Source organism: Pituophis catenifer, unplaced genomic scaffold, assembly GCF_029215685.1.
Source record: "Pituophis catenifer annectens isolate HBS135680 unplaced genomic scaffold, rPitCat1.0.hap2 SCAF_1, whole genome shotgun sequence".
In the NCBI taxonomy this organism is placed as follows: domain Eukaryota; kingdom Metazoa; phylum Chordata; class Lepidosauria; order Squamata; family Colubridae; genus Pituophis; species Pituophis catenifer.
Genome location: NW_027256881.1, coordinates 193,459,598 through 193,475,224, shown reverse-complemented (window position 1 = coordinate 193,475,224; position 15,627 = coordinate 193,459,598). Strand labels below are relative to the sequence as shown.

General features: G+C 38.2%; 1 protein-coding gene across 1 annotated transcript in view; it reads right to left on the bottom strand.

Moving 5' to 3' along the window:
* Window positions 1-15,627, bottom strand: part of PDE11A (phosphodiesterase 11A) — a 169,979-nt gene that overhangs the window by 39,113 nt on the left and 115,239 nt on the right. Inside the window, exons 11-12 of the mRNA XM_070956878.1 lie at window positions 3,631-3,777; window positions 3,418-3,525 (exon numbers count right to left, since the gene is read on the bottom strand). Coding sequence (XP_070812979.1) covers window positions 3,418-3,525; window positions 3,631-3,777 — 255 coding nt within the window. The remainder of the gene's footprint in view (window positions 1-3,417; window positions 3,526-3,630; window positions 3,778-15,627) is intronic.

The following is a 15,627-nucleotide window of genomic DNA, read 5'->3' as shown; positions in this document are numbered from 1 at the left end:
GAAATACTGAGGTAGCTGAACCTCAGCATGGAGGAAGAAGCAGAATGGAGTGGGGAAGCTGCCCACCCTGAAGCCCCAGCACTGTCAATTTTAAAAAGCCTTTTATTTTGTCGTTATTGTACCCTTGAGCCAAGCTTAGCAAAATGTTAACAACTGAGCTGCTCAGACAGTAGCATGAAAAGATGGGCACAGTGTTGATCTGGGAATGACTTGCCTCCAGAAGTTGTGAATGCTCCAACCCTGGAAGTTTTTAAGAAGAGATTGGACAACCATTTGCCTGATCATGGGTTGGACTAGAAAATCTCTAAGGTTCCTTCTAATGGTGTTATTCTGTTTTTTGGTTATTCTGAATAAAGCCAAAGACCCTTCTGTAAATGCCTCTAGTCATCTGGTACTATTTGCTTTCTAATTAAGGATCAAGTTAATGCAATGATTGACATTTTTTATCTCTTCATGGAACTGCTCTCCATTCTATCACAATGACAAAAATAGATACAGTATATCTGGAGAAGCATGGGTAAAGAAGGCAAGAGGGATAGGAGTGAGTGAAAGTTTCCAAGTCAATCACAGATATACTATGTTGTTGATTGCAGATGTAAAATTGTTCTGAAATCTGACACTTTGAAGCTTAAGGACATTACAGTGAGCTTAAAGCAAGATGGAAAACCAGGAAAAAAAAGTTGCCAGGGACCTAATTGAGGCTACCTGATTCATTCCTGTATCTATATCAATGAATATATATATATACACACACACACAATATATATATATATTGTCATCAGGGTGTGCAATTCTTTCTTGTATGTATCAGTGGGGACCAGAGGTTAGCACTTTAGAGTATACATAAAATAATCTTGAAAAGGAGTTTTTTAGTTACTTGGTCAAATCATTATGACACAACTGTTCCTTGGTTATAGTATGGTATGACTGTTGGAACCATATGTCAAAGGATACTGACAGCACTATATGTCCCAGCTGAAATTCTGAGCAAATAAAAGAGTGAATTAAAAAAAAAAGGATTTAAAAGAAAATGTGAGTTCTCTAAAGGACAATATTCCTACTGCAATATTGTAACATGTGAAATGCCCCGCTATCAAGTGGACCCTATATTATACTTTATGGCTTGATGTTTTATCCAATTAAATTAAAAACATTAAAACATCTAGAGCAGGGGTGTCAAACTCAATTTCATTGAGGGCTGCATAACATTTGTGTCTGACCTCAGTGTGTGTGTGTGTGTGTGTGTGTCCAGGGTGGGCATGGCCAGCATGATGTGACTTGTGTTGGGGGGCACCAGTGGTGGCCCGAGTGCTCTGCCAGCAAAAATGGGCTCCCAAGCTCCGTTTTGGCTCCTACAACCCTCTGCCAGTGAAAACAGAGCTCGCAGGGCCACATATGGGCCTCTTGAGCTCTGTTTTTGACTGGCAGAGACACCGTGGGCTGGTCCTTCGCTATTTCCAGGGTGGATCTGCGGGCCAGATCTAAGCACCCCATGGGCTGGATCTGGCCTCCGGGCCTTGAGTTTGACACCCCTGATCTAGAGGCTGTGTTCAGCAACAACCAGAAGGCAAAATTCTATATTCCGATTACTGGGATAGAAGTTATGGGGAAACAGATTGGTGTGAAGACCTTCTCAATAATGGAATACCAACATTTCTGACCCTGTAAAGAGGGTCTGAGCTGACACAGAAGTTCTGCAGAATAAGAAGTGTGAGGTAAGGTGGGTGGGAAGGGATCAACTTCTATAGTATTTGAAAGGGTCTTATGAAAACTTCCTCGGATCTACTATCAAAAGCTCAAAGCTCAACCCAACTAAAATAAACAACAGCAGGCTTATTTGATCCTGCTACTGATAGTTATTTTATCCAATTGAAATAAGGCTGTTTCTCAGAGAACAAAACCTATTTCTATCCTTTACAATCACTTCCAGAAAGCAGCCTAAAACAAATCTAGCCTTTGAGCTCCATCTAGAGGAAGATGTAAATTAAAATTTATATTGGCATGACACCTATTTCAAAGTGGTACTTAAAAGTTCTATAAAACTTGGTTTTGATATTGATCCTTTAAAACAATTAAGTTTCAAAACTCTCAGGGAATTTACTTTAGTTATCCTTTTAAAAATATTCCTTTCCTATTTTTAAGTCTTTTAGTCATTTGTATTCAAATTTTTTTCTCACGAAACGTTGGGCTGGAAAAATCCACAGATCCTTTCCGTATATAAAAATGGGAAGGATCTGTGGACTTTTCCAGCCCAACGTTTCGTGAGAAAACCCTTTGAATGCAAATGACTAAAAGACTTAAAAGATAGGAAATCTTTATATTTAAATAAAATATTTACATTTATATGTTTATTAAATATTTAATATATGCACCTCAAATTGCATATTTATTTTTTTACATGTGACTTGATGTATCCAAATCATTGGGCTGCACCTTATAATTTAAGTAGGGAGGCAGCTGAGTAGATAAGCAAGTAGAACATAGGCAGGTTTTGTGTTTAAAATCATAATCTCTATTATGTAAAACATTTTACAATATGAGAATATTGCAAAATAAGATTATACAACTGCCACCAATTGTTCAGTTCCTGCATAGTGCCATGAACATTAGAAAACCTACAAACATTGCAAACTGGGTGCTGCTGTGTGATGACTGGGAGATGGAATGGCCAAAGGATGGCCATTCCTCCCAGGTTTGTATTTTAGAAAGGATTTGGGAGAAACCATGGAAAAGCATATCGGAAAAACTGCCCAGAATCTAAGCCTGGGAATATCTCAGCTGTCAGAAATACAGTTAGCTATAATGTTAGGGCCAACGTATGGTATTATTAAGAAGATATAGATGATATGTAGAAATACGTGAACTTATTTTTAAAGTTAATTAATACAAAAAAAATTGTCCTTCCTTTCCTGGGTTAACCAAGTTTTTATATACTTTAACTGGTCTTGCATTTCATCTAGTTATGTTACCTTACAGATTTCTAAACCCTGAAGAGGATTTAGTGGTGGCAGAACAAAAGGTTATTAAAAACATTCCATCCAAAGAAGGAGGATGTGTAATATGTTGCAGTCCAGGGGTCACCAACCCCTGGGTCACGGACCAGCTCCAGTCTGTGGTGCGGCAGAAACCAGGCCACGCAAACGAGTGAAACCCCATCCGTACATGCACGAGATGTAGGCAGCAGGTGAAACCACGCACCCTCCAGTCTACGGAAAAACACTTTTTCCACAAAACTGGTCCCCGGAGGCCAAAAGGTTGGAGGCCATTGCTGTAGCGAAAACACATTATTCACTTCAGCACCTGTACCTTACCCAATAATTATATCAATTTTAATTATTAGTCATTCATATTGATCAATGTTTAGATCCTAAGTGAGAGGGATGGGAACACGATTTCTTTTGCTACTCACATACTTACCGTTAACATGGCAAACATGAGCTGGCACACGTTGAAAGCATGCCGCCAGTTGTGATACAGAACCATTCGGTAATTTTTCCTCACTGTCAAAAGCCACCTACACAGTGTCTGAAATGGAAAAGAAAAATTGCATCAGGAACAAGAACAAGTACAAATGGGTCCTCCTTTGCCAACACAAAAGCAGCTGATTATCTCTGCAGAGCAGATGGTTACCTCATAGTCAATTCTAAATTTCTGAACTATTCCAAGCTCCATGAACATCCGGAGGGCTGCTGCTATCATGGTATCCGTATCAAGGGAGAAATCATCAAAGTGGACATTATCTATACCAAGCTCTGACACCAGAGGGATGTTTGCTGTCTGAAATTACACAGGGAGAAGGAAAAATGTATCAGGCACAACTCAGCAATGTTTCTACTCTCTTTTGTGTGATGAAACATTCTCTAGATCTACATATAACTTGTGTAGCAGCTATAACTCTCTGATGCAAATCTGAAAAAAAAACTAACACTTGAAATAGATTTTCTGTTTATGCTGAATTGAAGCCAACAAGTACTTCAACTACATCAAGTTCCACTCATTTAAAATGCTTAACAATTTTGTTGTTGTTGTTGTAATACTATTTCAGTGTTAATGCAAATCCTACGGGAGGAGAAATGCAAATTCATGGCCTGGGAAAGGGAACGGATGTGTGTGATGCAAATATATTCATTAAATAAAAACTCATGTGACATTCCCGATTTTGCTGGTTTCCAATCACTGCCCATACATCAAGGAAATGTTCTGCTTTCTAGAAGATGCTTTTGATTGGCAGTGGGAGGAGAAGGAGGTTTACACAAACCATGGCATGGGAAACAGCATTCATATTTGTCAATATATGTGCTTGTGTGAGCAGAGGGACAATGGAAGCATGGGAAGCAAACATAATAGAAAACCCATCATATTGGTCTGCCTTAATAGCAGCTGAGTTTGGGGCCTGGATAATAGATTTCTTGTTTTATATTATACTGTATGTATTTATGCCTGGCAAATACTCCTCTTTATGATTTACTATAGTAGTAAATAGAGATATTCAGAAATGAATGAAAATTTCAGAGACCCATCTGAGATACCCATCTAGTAAAAATATGGCTTTAAATTAAATCATAGTCAAGAATACACTGAATTGGGTACGTAGCACAATGTTATTTTTTATTCTATTATCAAAATATTCTGTCCGTTAAAGCTACTTGCTAAAAAAATGAGAGGTGTCTCCTAAATGCAAATATTCATCAATAAATAACTACTGTAAGCCTTTCCATTTTTGAGAAAGACCGGAATGGACATTGTAGAAGTATACTGCAAGCTAATATTTTCTTTTGTTTATATTTCATGTATCATATATAAACATACATACACATAAAAATCATGGATTAAAGCTGAAAGCAGTGGTGTAGCAAATATATATGTAAAGGCAATTTCTGAGGAAGGTAGATTAGGAAGGGCATCAGGTGAAGGTACCTTTGCTCACTAGGCTGCAGGACGTAATCCATGGATAATCATTGATTTTGGTTAATGAATTGCATTTCTGCTTTAACTAGAAAACTATATAATGAAAAGTTCTAGTGCATTCATATAAAACTCCGGTTGCTAACATATTTAACTTTTATCATGGATAATCTGAAAAGTGGCACAAGCAACCATGATTATGTGTTTATGCCAACTGACACTTCTAACAGAGAAAATTTAAGCTGTTAGCCAAAGAAAGTGAGGGCATGAAGGTAGAAATTTCACAGTATATAGTTATTTAGGTGAAACATCTATCTTATTTCTATCATAGAAAATATGTAAAGTTTGGGAAGTTCAATTTACAAGAAAAGGGGATTCAATTTTATGCTGAGAAAACAAATATTAACTTTGGAAGTAAATTAAAAGCAAGAGAAATGCATTCTAAGCCTGATATTGAATTCTTTGTTTTCAACTTTTACAAACATTTCCATATTTATACTACCAGAATCGCGCAGCTGAAAGAACATTGTGATTTTGTTTACTTGGAATAGCGGTAGGTTCTCAACACAAGCAAAATCCTTTGGCTTTCCCTGATTGCTGTAGCAGACAAGAGCAGATCTTAAATCTCTTCACAGGAACCGGCCCCAATATCAATTCTGTTGCTGTTGACCCTTTGAGTGAAATATGCCTCTGGTTCCTGCATAATCAGTTGTCTGTTCAACAATACAATAAGAGCTATAGAAAAATAAAACACCCAATGTGATAGGGATTCTCATGAACTGAGAGACTTGAAAGAAAACTTGGTAGAAATAAGAGATGTGTGTTTCCTTGGAATGCTGGTGAAGGCTCTTCTTAAAGGCACAGGATCATCAGAAGCAAGCTCAGTTCCATAAGGAGGCCCATCCTTTCTATGGTAGTTCATCACATTTCAATGAACCGAATCCAGTCATATGGACCAGGGGTGAAATCCAGCAGGTTCTGACAGGTTCTGGAGAACCGGTAGCGGAAATGTTGAGAAGTTTGGAGAACCGGCAAATACCACCTGACTGACTGACCCCAGAGTGAGGTGGGAATGGAGATTTTGCAATATCCTTCCCCCATGAGTGGAGAGGGAATGGGGATTTTGCAGTATCCTTTCCCTGCCACGCCCACCAAGCCACACCACTCCCACCAAGCCACACCCACAGAACCGGTAATAAAAAAATTTGCATTTCACCACTGATATGGACCCTGCTAGACAACAATCCTCTTTGAGAAGAGTTAGAGCCCGCGCTACAATTTTTAACAGCAAATTGCAAAATCAGTACATTAGTAAAGAAATACTGGACAGGAAAAAAACAGTAAGTGCAACAACAACAACAACAACAACAACAACAACATAAGCCAGTAGATGAACAATGGATAAAAGCTTTTATGCATTTTGGAAACATTGCCTTCTAGAACAATTTGTAATGGCATGGATGCTCTTAGATTGAAATGTCTCTTCTATGAATAATCTGTTTTGTTGTTGTTAGTTGCAAAGTTGTGTCCGACCCATTGTGACCCCATGGACAACGTTCCTCCAGGTCTTCCTGTCCTCTACCATCCTCTGGATTCCATTTAGGCTCATGCCAACAGCTTCAGTGACTCCATCCAGCCACCTCATTCTCTGTCATCCCCTTCTTCTTTTGCCCTCAATCTTTCCCAGCATTAGACTCTTCTCCAGTGAGTCCTTCCTTCTCATTAGGTGGCCAAAGTATTTGAGTTTCATCTTCAGGATCTGGCCTTCTAAAAAGCAGTCAAAATAATCTTTAGAGAACTTTAAAATTGTGGGTTTTATTGATCGTCAACTATAATTCTGGCTGTACTCAATTCTATAATATAAGGCTAGAAAATAGTAACAAATTCTTCACAAAATCCTTCTATGGAAAAGGATTTGCTGGGGAATAGCAGAGAGCTCTGCTTCTGTGGGGAGTAGGAGCTACAACATTGTAATTAAAACAAACCTTGTGACCACATCAGAATCTAAGGCTTTTTTTTTTTTTAAATATAATATTTATTTGGAATTCTTGGAAAATTGACTTACAAATTAACAGTCATAAATATGTACATTTATTTGTTAGCAAGTCACAGGTTATATACCCTTGGAAATCTGGTCACTTGTACACTTCAGAACTGCAGTTACGCATCTCGGTTTTCTACAATGTTTGTTTTAAAAAAAAGCAAACTAAACATGCCCTTCGATTTTTCTCTTTTCTTTGGTATTTACATTACTAGGCAGATCAGTGATTTCAAAACTCTGAGGAAAATGTCAGGGAAAGTATCCAGGTCTTTACAATGTCCACATTTGCAGTTAAAACAAAAGCTTCCTTGACAGACCATCCATCAACCTATCTGGATATTTCCCTGAATAAAATTGCATGAAATTGTCCGCATGGTAAAGCCAGAAATTATAACCCAAGCACTGCTAGCTATGCTTAGATTCAGCAATGACTGGTGATGCTTGTTGAACATTTTTGGGGTGGAAAAAAGCTGTGAATATAAGTAAATCAGACAATTTCCTGTATATGCATATATCCCTTCTGCTATTCATACAGTAGAGTGAAGACTTTTCCCAGTCCTTGTTCTGTGCAAGTTGCTGAACAGTGGAAAGGTAACTATAAAATAAAATCAGAAGCATGAATTTTCCTGATGCTGCAGATGAGAAAAACTATAAGGCTATCTCAGCTGGAAAATAATAATAATATATATATAGCAAATTGATCATAAAGATCAATGAGCAAAACCAGTCAAAGTTGGTATTTATGTTTTTTCATTCTATATTTAAACAGAAGTCCAGTAATAAAAAAAAAGCAAACACTAAATTGAAAGTGGAGAAATAACATTTTTATAAAGTAACTGTTTACTTATGACAGTAATTTAAAAAATGCCAGAATTATGTAGGGCAATCTCAAGTTATTTGAATAATAGAGAAATATTATCTGTGTGCCTCATCTGTTGTCATTCTCCTAGCTTTGAGAAGCAGAATAAGAAAATCATAGCTTTTTAATAATACAATTATAATATATATTCTATAATATTATAATAATTGAGTTATCATAAAAGATAGCTGAATATATTATTAAAATGCTTGCTTATAACCACTGCTAATCTGAAATTCCAGCTCTTAAATATTATAGATTAGCAAAATGAGTACATGGGAGGCATTATATATATCCTGAAGGCCCCTGAGTGAATCGTAGAATTTATTCCTGTTCAGAGAACTTCCTGCTCAGAGATACCATCCAGTAATAATAATTCACAGCCTGGATCTAAGGAACCAATTTTAAAACCCTTAACAACATATGATTCACTCAACAACTACAGTGATTCATTTAACAACTATGGCAAAAACGATCATAAAATTGGATGTGACTCAGTTAATTGTCTTGTTTACCAACAGAAATTCTGGTCTCAATTGTGGTCGAAAGTCAAGGAGTACCTGTACAAAGTTCTATTTATATTTTGTTTTCCCTTTTTGGTTTAGAATCTTATTTTTATATTAAGAACTTTTATATAAAGACCCCATTCTTTTAACATTGTAGTATTGTGTTGGTAATGCTAGATTTTAGGTATCTTTTATATCTTATAGGTTTTGCTCTTATTACAGTACTAAAATGGTCCTAAGTCTTGTTGATGTACACTGGTTTACAATCAAAATAAAGATTTGAGTCCTTGAAATACCATTCCCCATTAATCTTAGCCTTTTTCAGCTATTAATAAACAAAACACTTAACGTGGGAGCCTTACAGAGAAACCTCTTCCCCAGTTCACAACAAGCATATCAGCGCAAGGAAAGCTGACTACAATGGCTTCCACAACCCCTGTCCAAGAACCAACGTGATTGTTGTACATGTACATTTACGGCTATTGTACGTGTACATTTATGTTGAACATCAGGATGTGGGGAGGGTTATGCAAAACACATCTTTGTCAACTACATCAGTTTTGTAATGCCTGACACGGGTAGAATAAGGAAATAACCTGGAGGGAAAGCCCAGGATTTATTCAAACATACTGGATGGCGTTGTGCCAGACATTCACTCTTAGCCCTCGGAAATAGGCAAAGAAAAACCACTTCTGAAATCTGGCCAAGAAAAGAACATAAACTTTTTCAGATAGTCACAAGGAGTAAACAATGACTCAAAGGGACAAAAATCTGTCTGTCTGTCTATCTCTCAGCCATCATGTGAAACTAGAAAAGTGGTAAAGATAAATTCCTCTTTAATAAGCTTCCTTTATATTCATTTTATATACACAGCTATAGAGACACCTTACATTCCTCATTATTCACTTAATATTAATATAGCCATAGCAGAGGGAAGAGAGAAAGACAGAAAGGGAAAGGAAGGAAAGAAGGGACGGAAGAGAAAAAAGAAAAGAAAAGAAAGGAAAGAGAAAGGAAAGGAAGGAAGGAAGGAAGGAAGGAAGGAAGGAAGGAAGGAAGGAAGAAAGAAAGACTCCTATTTTATACAATATGGCTTCATTGAATTTGTTGTTGGCACCATCTGGAAGGAGGAATAGTCTACATCGGGGTGTCAAACTCAAGGCCCAGGGACCAGATCTGGCCCGCGGGGTGCTTAGATCTGGCCTGCAGGGCTGCCCTGGAAACAGCGAAGGACCAGCCCACAGTGCCTCTTCCAGCGAAAACAGAGCTTGGAGGGGGCTCTGTGTGGCCCTCCCGAGCTCCGTTTTCATTGGAAGAGGATTGCAGGAGGCTGTCACAGCCGAAAACGGAGTTCAAGAGCTTGTTTTCGCTGGCAGAGCGCTTGGGCCTCCACAGGTGCCTCTCACATGAGTGATGTCGAGCTGGCCATGCCCAACCTGGCCATGCCCACCCCAGCCCCCCAAAGTCAAACACAACCCTGATGTGGCCCCCTATGAAATCGAGTTTGCCATCCCTGGTCTACACCATTGCAAGAAATAAACAGCCAATAGGCTTCTCTTTCTGCAGTAAGCAATAATGGCTGCAATTATGGAGGAGAATAAGCAGGGGTTTAGGTTTAGCATACTCTTTTTTTATCTTCCATAGGAAGAGTGCTTGTCTTTGTAATGAAAAATGTCTTCCTTCTCTGTCCTTTCTTTTCTTAACCCATTGTGATTCCAGTGTTGACAGTCATCAAAGATTTCCAACACTACGGCTCTGGTATCTGGCTCAGGATTAAGTGAGTCAGACAAAGAAAGCTACATGTATTTGGCATACATCAATTAATACAGCTCTCATACAGCTTGAGATGTGCAAATGATATTGCTGACCTTCACAATTCCTTAGCTGCAAGGTTCCCCCCCCCTTTTTTTTTCCTTTTTGCATACTTAAAAGATAATAGTGCATATGAACCAGGCCATATACAACCCAACCCTCAAACCAACAAAGTCCAAGTATATCTTTTAATATCTTACCACAAATATCTGAGATTTGAAAAGCCAGATTCTCTTTGCTGCTGAGAGAGATAGGAGACAGAAAGGGGAACAGGAACAAATATTCTACAAGTCACAGCATTGCCTACAGGGCATTAGATGAATTCTAGCACACCATAACCCTTTCTTCAATTTGCATTAATACTGGTGTTATATGATACACTGCTCAGCTATAATTTAAACTATATAGAGGATGCTAGATTGCAGAAGGCAAAACTGGCTCAACAATACTATATTACAGTAATAAAATCATTGAGTTTTACATATGGAGATCATTATCTTGTTCAACTTCATTCTGTGCAGGACATTATAAACATATATAAAAATATAATTAAATGCCATTAAAAAGCAAAGCAAAAACTGAAAATGGCAGCAACTAATTAACACACACACAGCTAAAAAAACTGCCCGTAAGTAAGAAAGCAAAGGACCTGCCAGTAGCATAATCCCAAATAACATCATTTATTCAACCATATAATTTTTATTCGAGACAACTGTAGTTCAAACTGTACTGATAGAATATTTGTAGCTCAGGGTTGAATTGCAGGATCCTTGGTGCTCTCTGAGCTTGGCTGTTTTCTTGCAGACGTTTCATTATCGAACAAGGTAATATCATCAGTGCCCTGATGATGTTACTTGGTTTGGTAATGAAACATTTGCAAAAAAAAAAAAAAAAAAAGCAGGGGTATACTTACTTATTCACAGACTATGTACTGACTTAGCAAATGTGCATCAACAACTTTCAATATTTTGTAGGTCAAACAAAAATAAAATCTAAATGTTATTGCTAATGCTATCAGAATGGAATGGATTAAAAACTCTTTTTTCCCCCCAGAAACATTCCTGACTTTCTTTTTTGCTCAAAGGAATTGTAAGCTTCTTAATTGCTACTAAGTTCCAGTTTATTCTGCCACTAAGAGCTGATAAAGAAAGCAGAACTCCACAGCTTGGCTCTAATAATGGTCAACGTATAAGTAACTATGCTGTATTTTTTCTACTGCTTTAACTGCCATTGATTACAGTTAAGTGTTTCTGGTTGCAAAGCCTGGACAAGTGGGAGAATGAGTACCGTAGTTACTGCCTGCTCTGTCAGCACCTGTATATTGACCTATCCTGGAAGGTAGTTCATTGTCATTTTTCTTCTTCTAGTGTTTGCATTCGACAGATCGGACTGAGACTTGCACTTTTGAATTAGATAAACAACAGAGTTGAGCTTGATCAATTTTGCATTATCACCTCAACCTTGGTGGAACTTTATTTGCTCAACTTGGCAATCCTCTTCCTTTGTGAAATAAGGCAGTTGCTAAGTTGCACACTCTGGTCAACTGTGACAGACCTGGGCTATCCTAGACCACAGAGCTGACTACAAAAAAAAAGGAAAATGACTTCAGTCAAGAAGAATGAGTCTTCCTGCCCACTTCAGTCAAATATGGTCCTCACCAAGCTGCCTTTGTTTTAAGAGTAGCCTCTATAGTGTAGGAAGTTAGCACCCACCCCTCTCCTAAAGAATGAAATATTCTAGGAAATATTAAAAAGGCAGAATATTATACCTCCCTGGATGAGAAAAGGAGAAACATGCTCTTGGAAAGCAGCCCCCACCTTTGCTAATAGCCCCAAAAAGGCTGGGTCAGCTTATCTACAACACAAAAGACCTTCACCCTCAGGACATAATAGGATTAGCCCTCTACCCATCTCACCACATGGCACCTGAGAAGATTACATCACCCAGCAAGATTCAACCAAGCCTGGGACTAAAGACAGGCTTTAGTCCCTAAAGCCTGGGGGTGGGGGTGGGGTGCAGAGATTTTTGTTACCGGTTCTCCAAACCACCCGCCACCATCGCTACCGGATCGGGCGATCCAGTCTAAACCAGGAGCATTTCACCCCTGCATTAAACCCTCTTTCCAAATAGCCGCCATGTTTCCAGTGTCTTTCTCCCCACTTAGAACTGAACCCAGATGGACATTTCTTCCAACAATATTGTGTAGCTACCTGCCACGCCCTTGAAGAAATGGTACTTTAAAGCACATGAAACTCACTCAGATCCTAGTTGATGAAACAAAATAAAGATTATACAGGAGAAGTAAAAAGTATACCAAGAAAAGCTTAGCAGCATTTGAAAGACATCTTCACTGAATCCTTAGGTACTAATGCTAATGGCCTTGAAAAAGGAACTGAGGTGAAAGACTCTATAAAGGTCTAATCTGTAAACATGGAAGCCAACCTATGTGATTGCCATGATGAATATCTTCTTCTCCTTCTCCCCCTTCCCTGCTCTCTCCTCCCCCTCCCTCTCCCTCCTTGGACGAGATGGAAAAGAGGGAGAGTGTAAGGTCAAATTCTGATACTATGGGAGCCTAGGCGAACATTTGGCCCTGCCATTATTCTTGTTTTCAACAATATGTAGGGTCTGTTGCAGTGGTGGGTTGCTCCAGGTTTGGGCGAGCTGGTAGTGGTGATGATGTGACGTCACTGAACTGGTTCTCTTTGACTGGGAGCTGGGCCCTCCCACCTGCCCCCGCATTATTCCTACCTTTATTTCTTGTTTTTTAGCCCAGATGATAAGCGCAGCAAAGTATGTGCGTGAAGAGAACCGGTGATAACACCAGTTGGAACCCACCACTGGTGTGTTGATTCAAAAAAGCATCTTTGATATGACTACTCTGTATTTACCATTGAATCAACAAAGCATTTCTTCAGAACTCTCATTTTTAATGGATTGAAGCAAAAACAAAATGACTGCTGGTCCTGCCTACATTAAATCGCTGCACATGTGAAAACATTATTCCGATCTCAATTTACATAAAAACTGAATTGTTTTGAATATTGTGCTTCTGACAATCCTGGAAGTAGTCTTACTACTCTACTCCTTAACATGGAGCAAGGATGACACCTAGTGGCCAAACAGGTATTTGAATTTTAAAATGTTCAGACATAATTTAAAGCTTTATAATTAGAAAAACTATAATGGAACTTTATTGGTGCTTTAAACCAGTATGCTTAAAACAATCAATGCCTTACTAATGAAGACATTTTTAACATTTACTTTAAAAAATCAAAGTAGCAGTGGGAAATAAAGCATTTATATTAATATCCCACCATTTAGTTTATCAAAATGACATAGTTTGAATCAATATATTGAAAAATTCATTGTTAATTTAGAAAGTAGTATACAAATGTGGTATAAAAACAACTTCTGAGTATGTACAATGTACATGGTTTTCTTTTTGGATTCAACAGAGGGACCAAAAAATATTTCTGATCCATTGCACTTCACATGTTGCCTTGATTTCCATAATTACTTCTCTGCAAAGTGATGGGAAATTATGAAATTCCCAAATATCTAGACAGTACAAAGTTGGAAAAGGCTCACACACATTTTTTTAAATCAAGCAAAATCCTCCAAATGAAAGCTTATATAATGGGTTCATTTCTCTTCTCTACCAAGCAATTTCTTTATTTTAAAATTCTCCAACTGCTTAGTCCCTGCCTTTTTTATTTTATCTGTATTGATTTACAGTCAATGGCCAGCTCTGCATCTGCCTGCATCAGGCAGGCATACCCATAAGTTGGTTAGTGCTTGCCTCTGTGAAACATTAGGCAATAGCAGATCTATCTCAATTGCATTTTGAGAATATGAAAATTATAAAGTTTTCACTCGCTCAGTGGCTGATTTTTTTAAAAAAGGTCCAAAATCCAGATTAATGTATCTGTTGTTTCAGTAAAATGTTTCTGGGCAGTACAAATTTAGATGATCATTGTTGTGTTCGGCCGAAGAACACGTGTCAAGTAAAGAGAAGCCGATTGGCTCTGCCGCTGATAGCTTTCTGGCGGGAGATTGGGGCCCTACGATTGGTTGAGCCACTGACAGCTCAAGTATAAAAGAGCTGTCAGCGACAGAGTGTTGCTCACTCACTCACTCTCTTTCTAATTCGTTGTTTTGTTGTGGTTCAGAATAAAGAGCTGTTAGATCATTAAGCCGCGTCAACTTCTTTATTGCCCATTGTTCCGAGAATTGAACAATCATAATATGGTAACAAAGAGAAATAGGAACATCTCATTGTGAGGGCTCCTTGATGCTCTCTGAGCTTGATTGTTTTCTTGCAGATGTTTCATTATCCAAACTAGGCAACATCATCAGTGTATTTCAACCCTGAGCTAAAAACATTTTCCTTTATTGACACCTCATTGTTGACAACCTAGAGGTTTTGTAAATTTTTGCAGTCAAGATAAGGTATGCTTATGCAAACCACACTTGAGGGAAATCTTATTCTTTCCTCTCCAAGCTCAGAACATCCATAGCCCACACTTGTGTATAGCTAGAGTTTAAGTTAAAACATTCCTGTTGGTGCTACTAAAGGTTGATCCACATATGGTAAACCTATGGTTCTCCAGTTGTTGAAGAACTACAGCTCCCAGTATCCCCAGGAACCATGGTGATTGATGAAGGATGCAGAAAATGTAGTTCAATAAACTCTGGAGGGCTATTTGTTTCATGATCACATAAGCAGGATTTGATTGATTGATTGATTGATTGATTGATTGATTGATTGATTGATTCAATTTATATGCTGCCCTTCTCCAGAGACTCAGGGTGGCTTACAATGTGTTAAGCAATAGCCTTCAATAGCAGGTATATATTTTTGTATATACCAGCTTAGTAGGGCTTTCGGCCCCCCTTAAGCAGTGTTCTTTTTTATACAAAGTCAGCTTATTGCCCCCACAATCCGGGTCCTCATTTTACCTACCTCGAAAGGATGGAAGGCTGAGTCAACCTTGAGCCTGGTGAGATTTGAACTTGCAGTAATTGCAGGAAGCTGGTGCTACTTAACAGCACTTTAGTCTGCTGCGCCACCAAGGCTCCTTGCTACTTCTACTTCCTTATCATAATATTATGGGAAGTTAGCCTGTCCCTATTTGCAGTAGGCAAAGTGATATTGCTAAGGGGCAGCAGTTAAATGATGATCTTAAAGAGATAAGCCTGATTAGTGCTTCTAAAGGAAATAGCAAAACTGGGAAGTGAAAAAGAAGAAAGAGTAGCAAATCAATTATTTATGGCTGCCAAGAACACTATTCAAATGGTTCTGGTATCAATAGGAGCTGAGCTTCACTCAAAGCAAAAAAATAAAATAAATTACAGAGTGTTAGGTGTGACAAAAGTTTCTTTTAATTCGATGTTACTTTTAAAACAGACCCTGGGCATCAAATATATGCAGTACCCTTGTACAAACATGAAAGGTGCTAAGATTTCTCAACATCAAAGAAACACTTCTGTTACTAAGACTA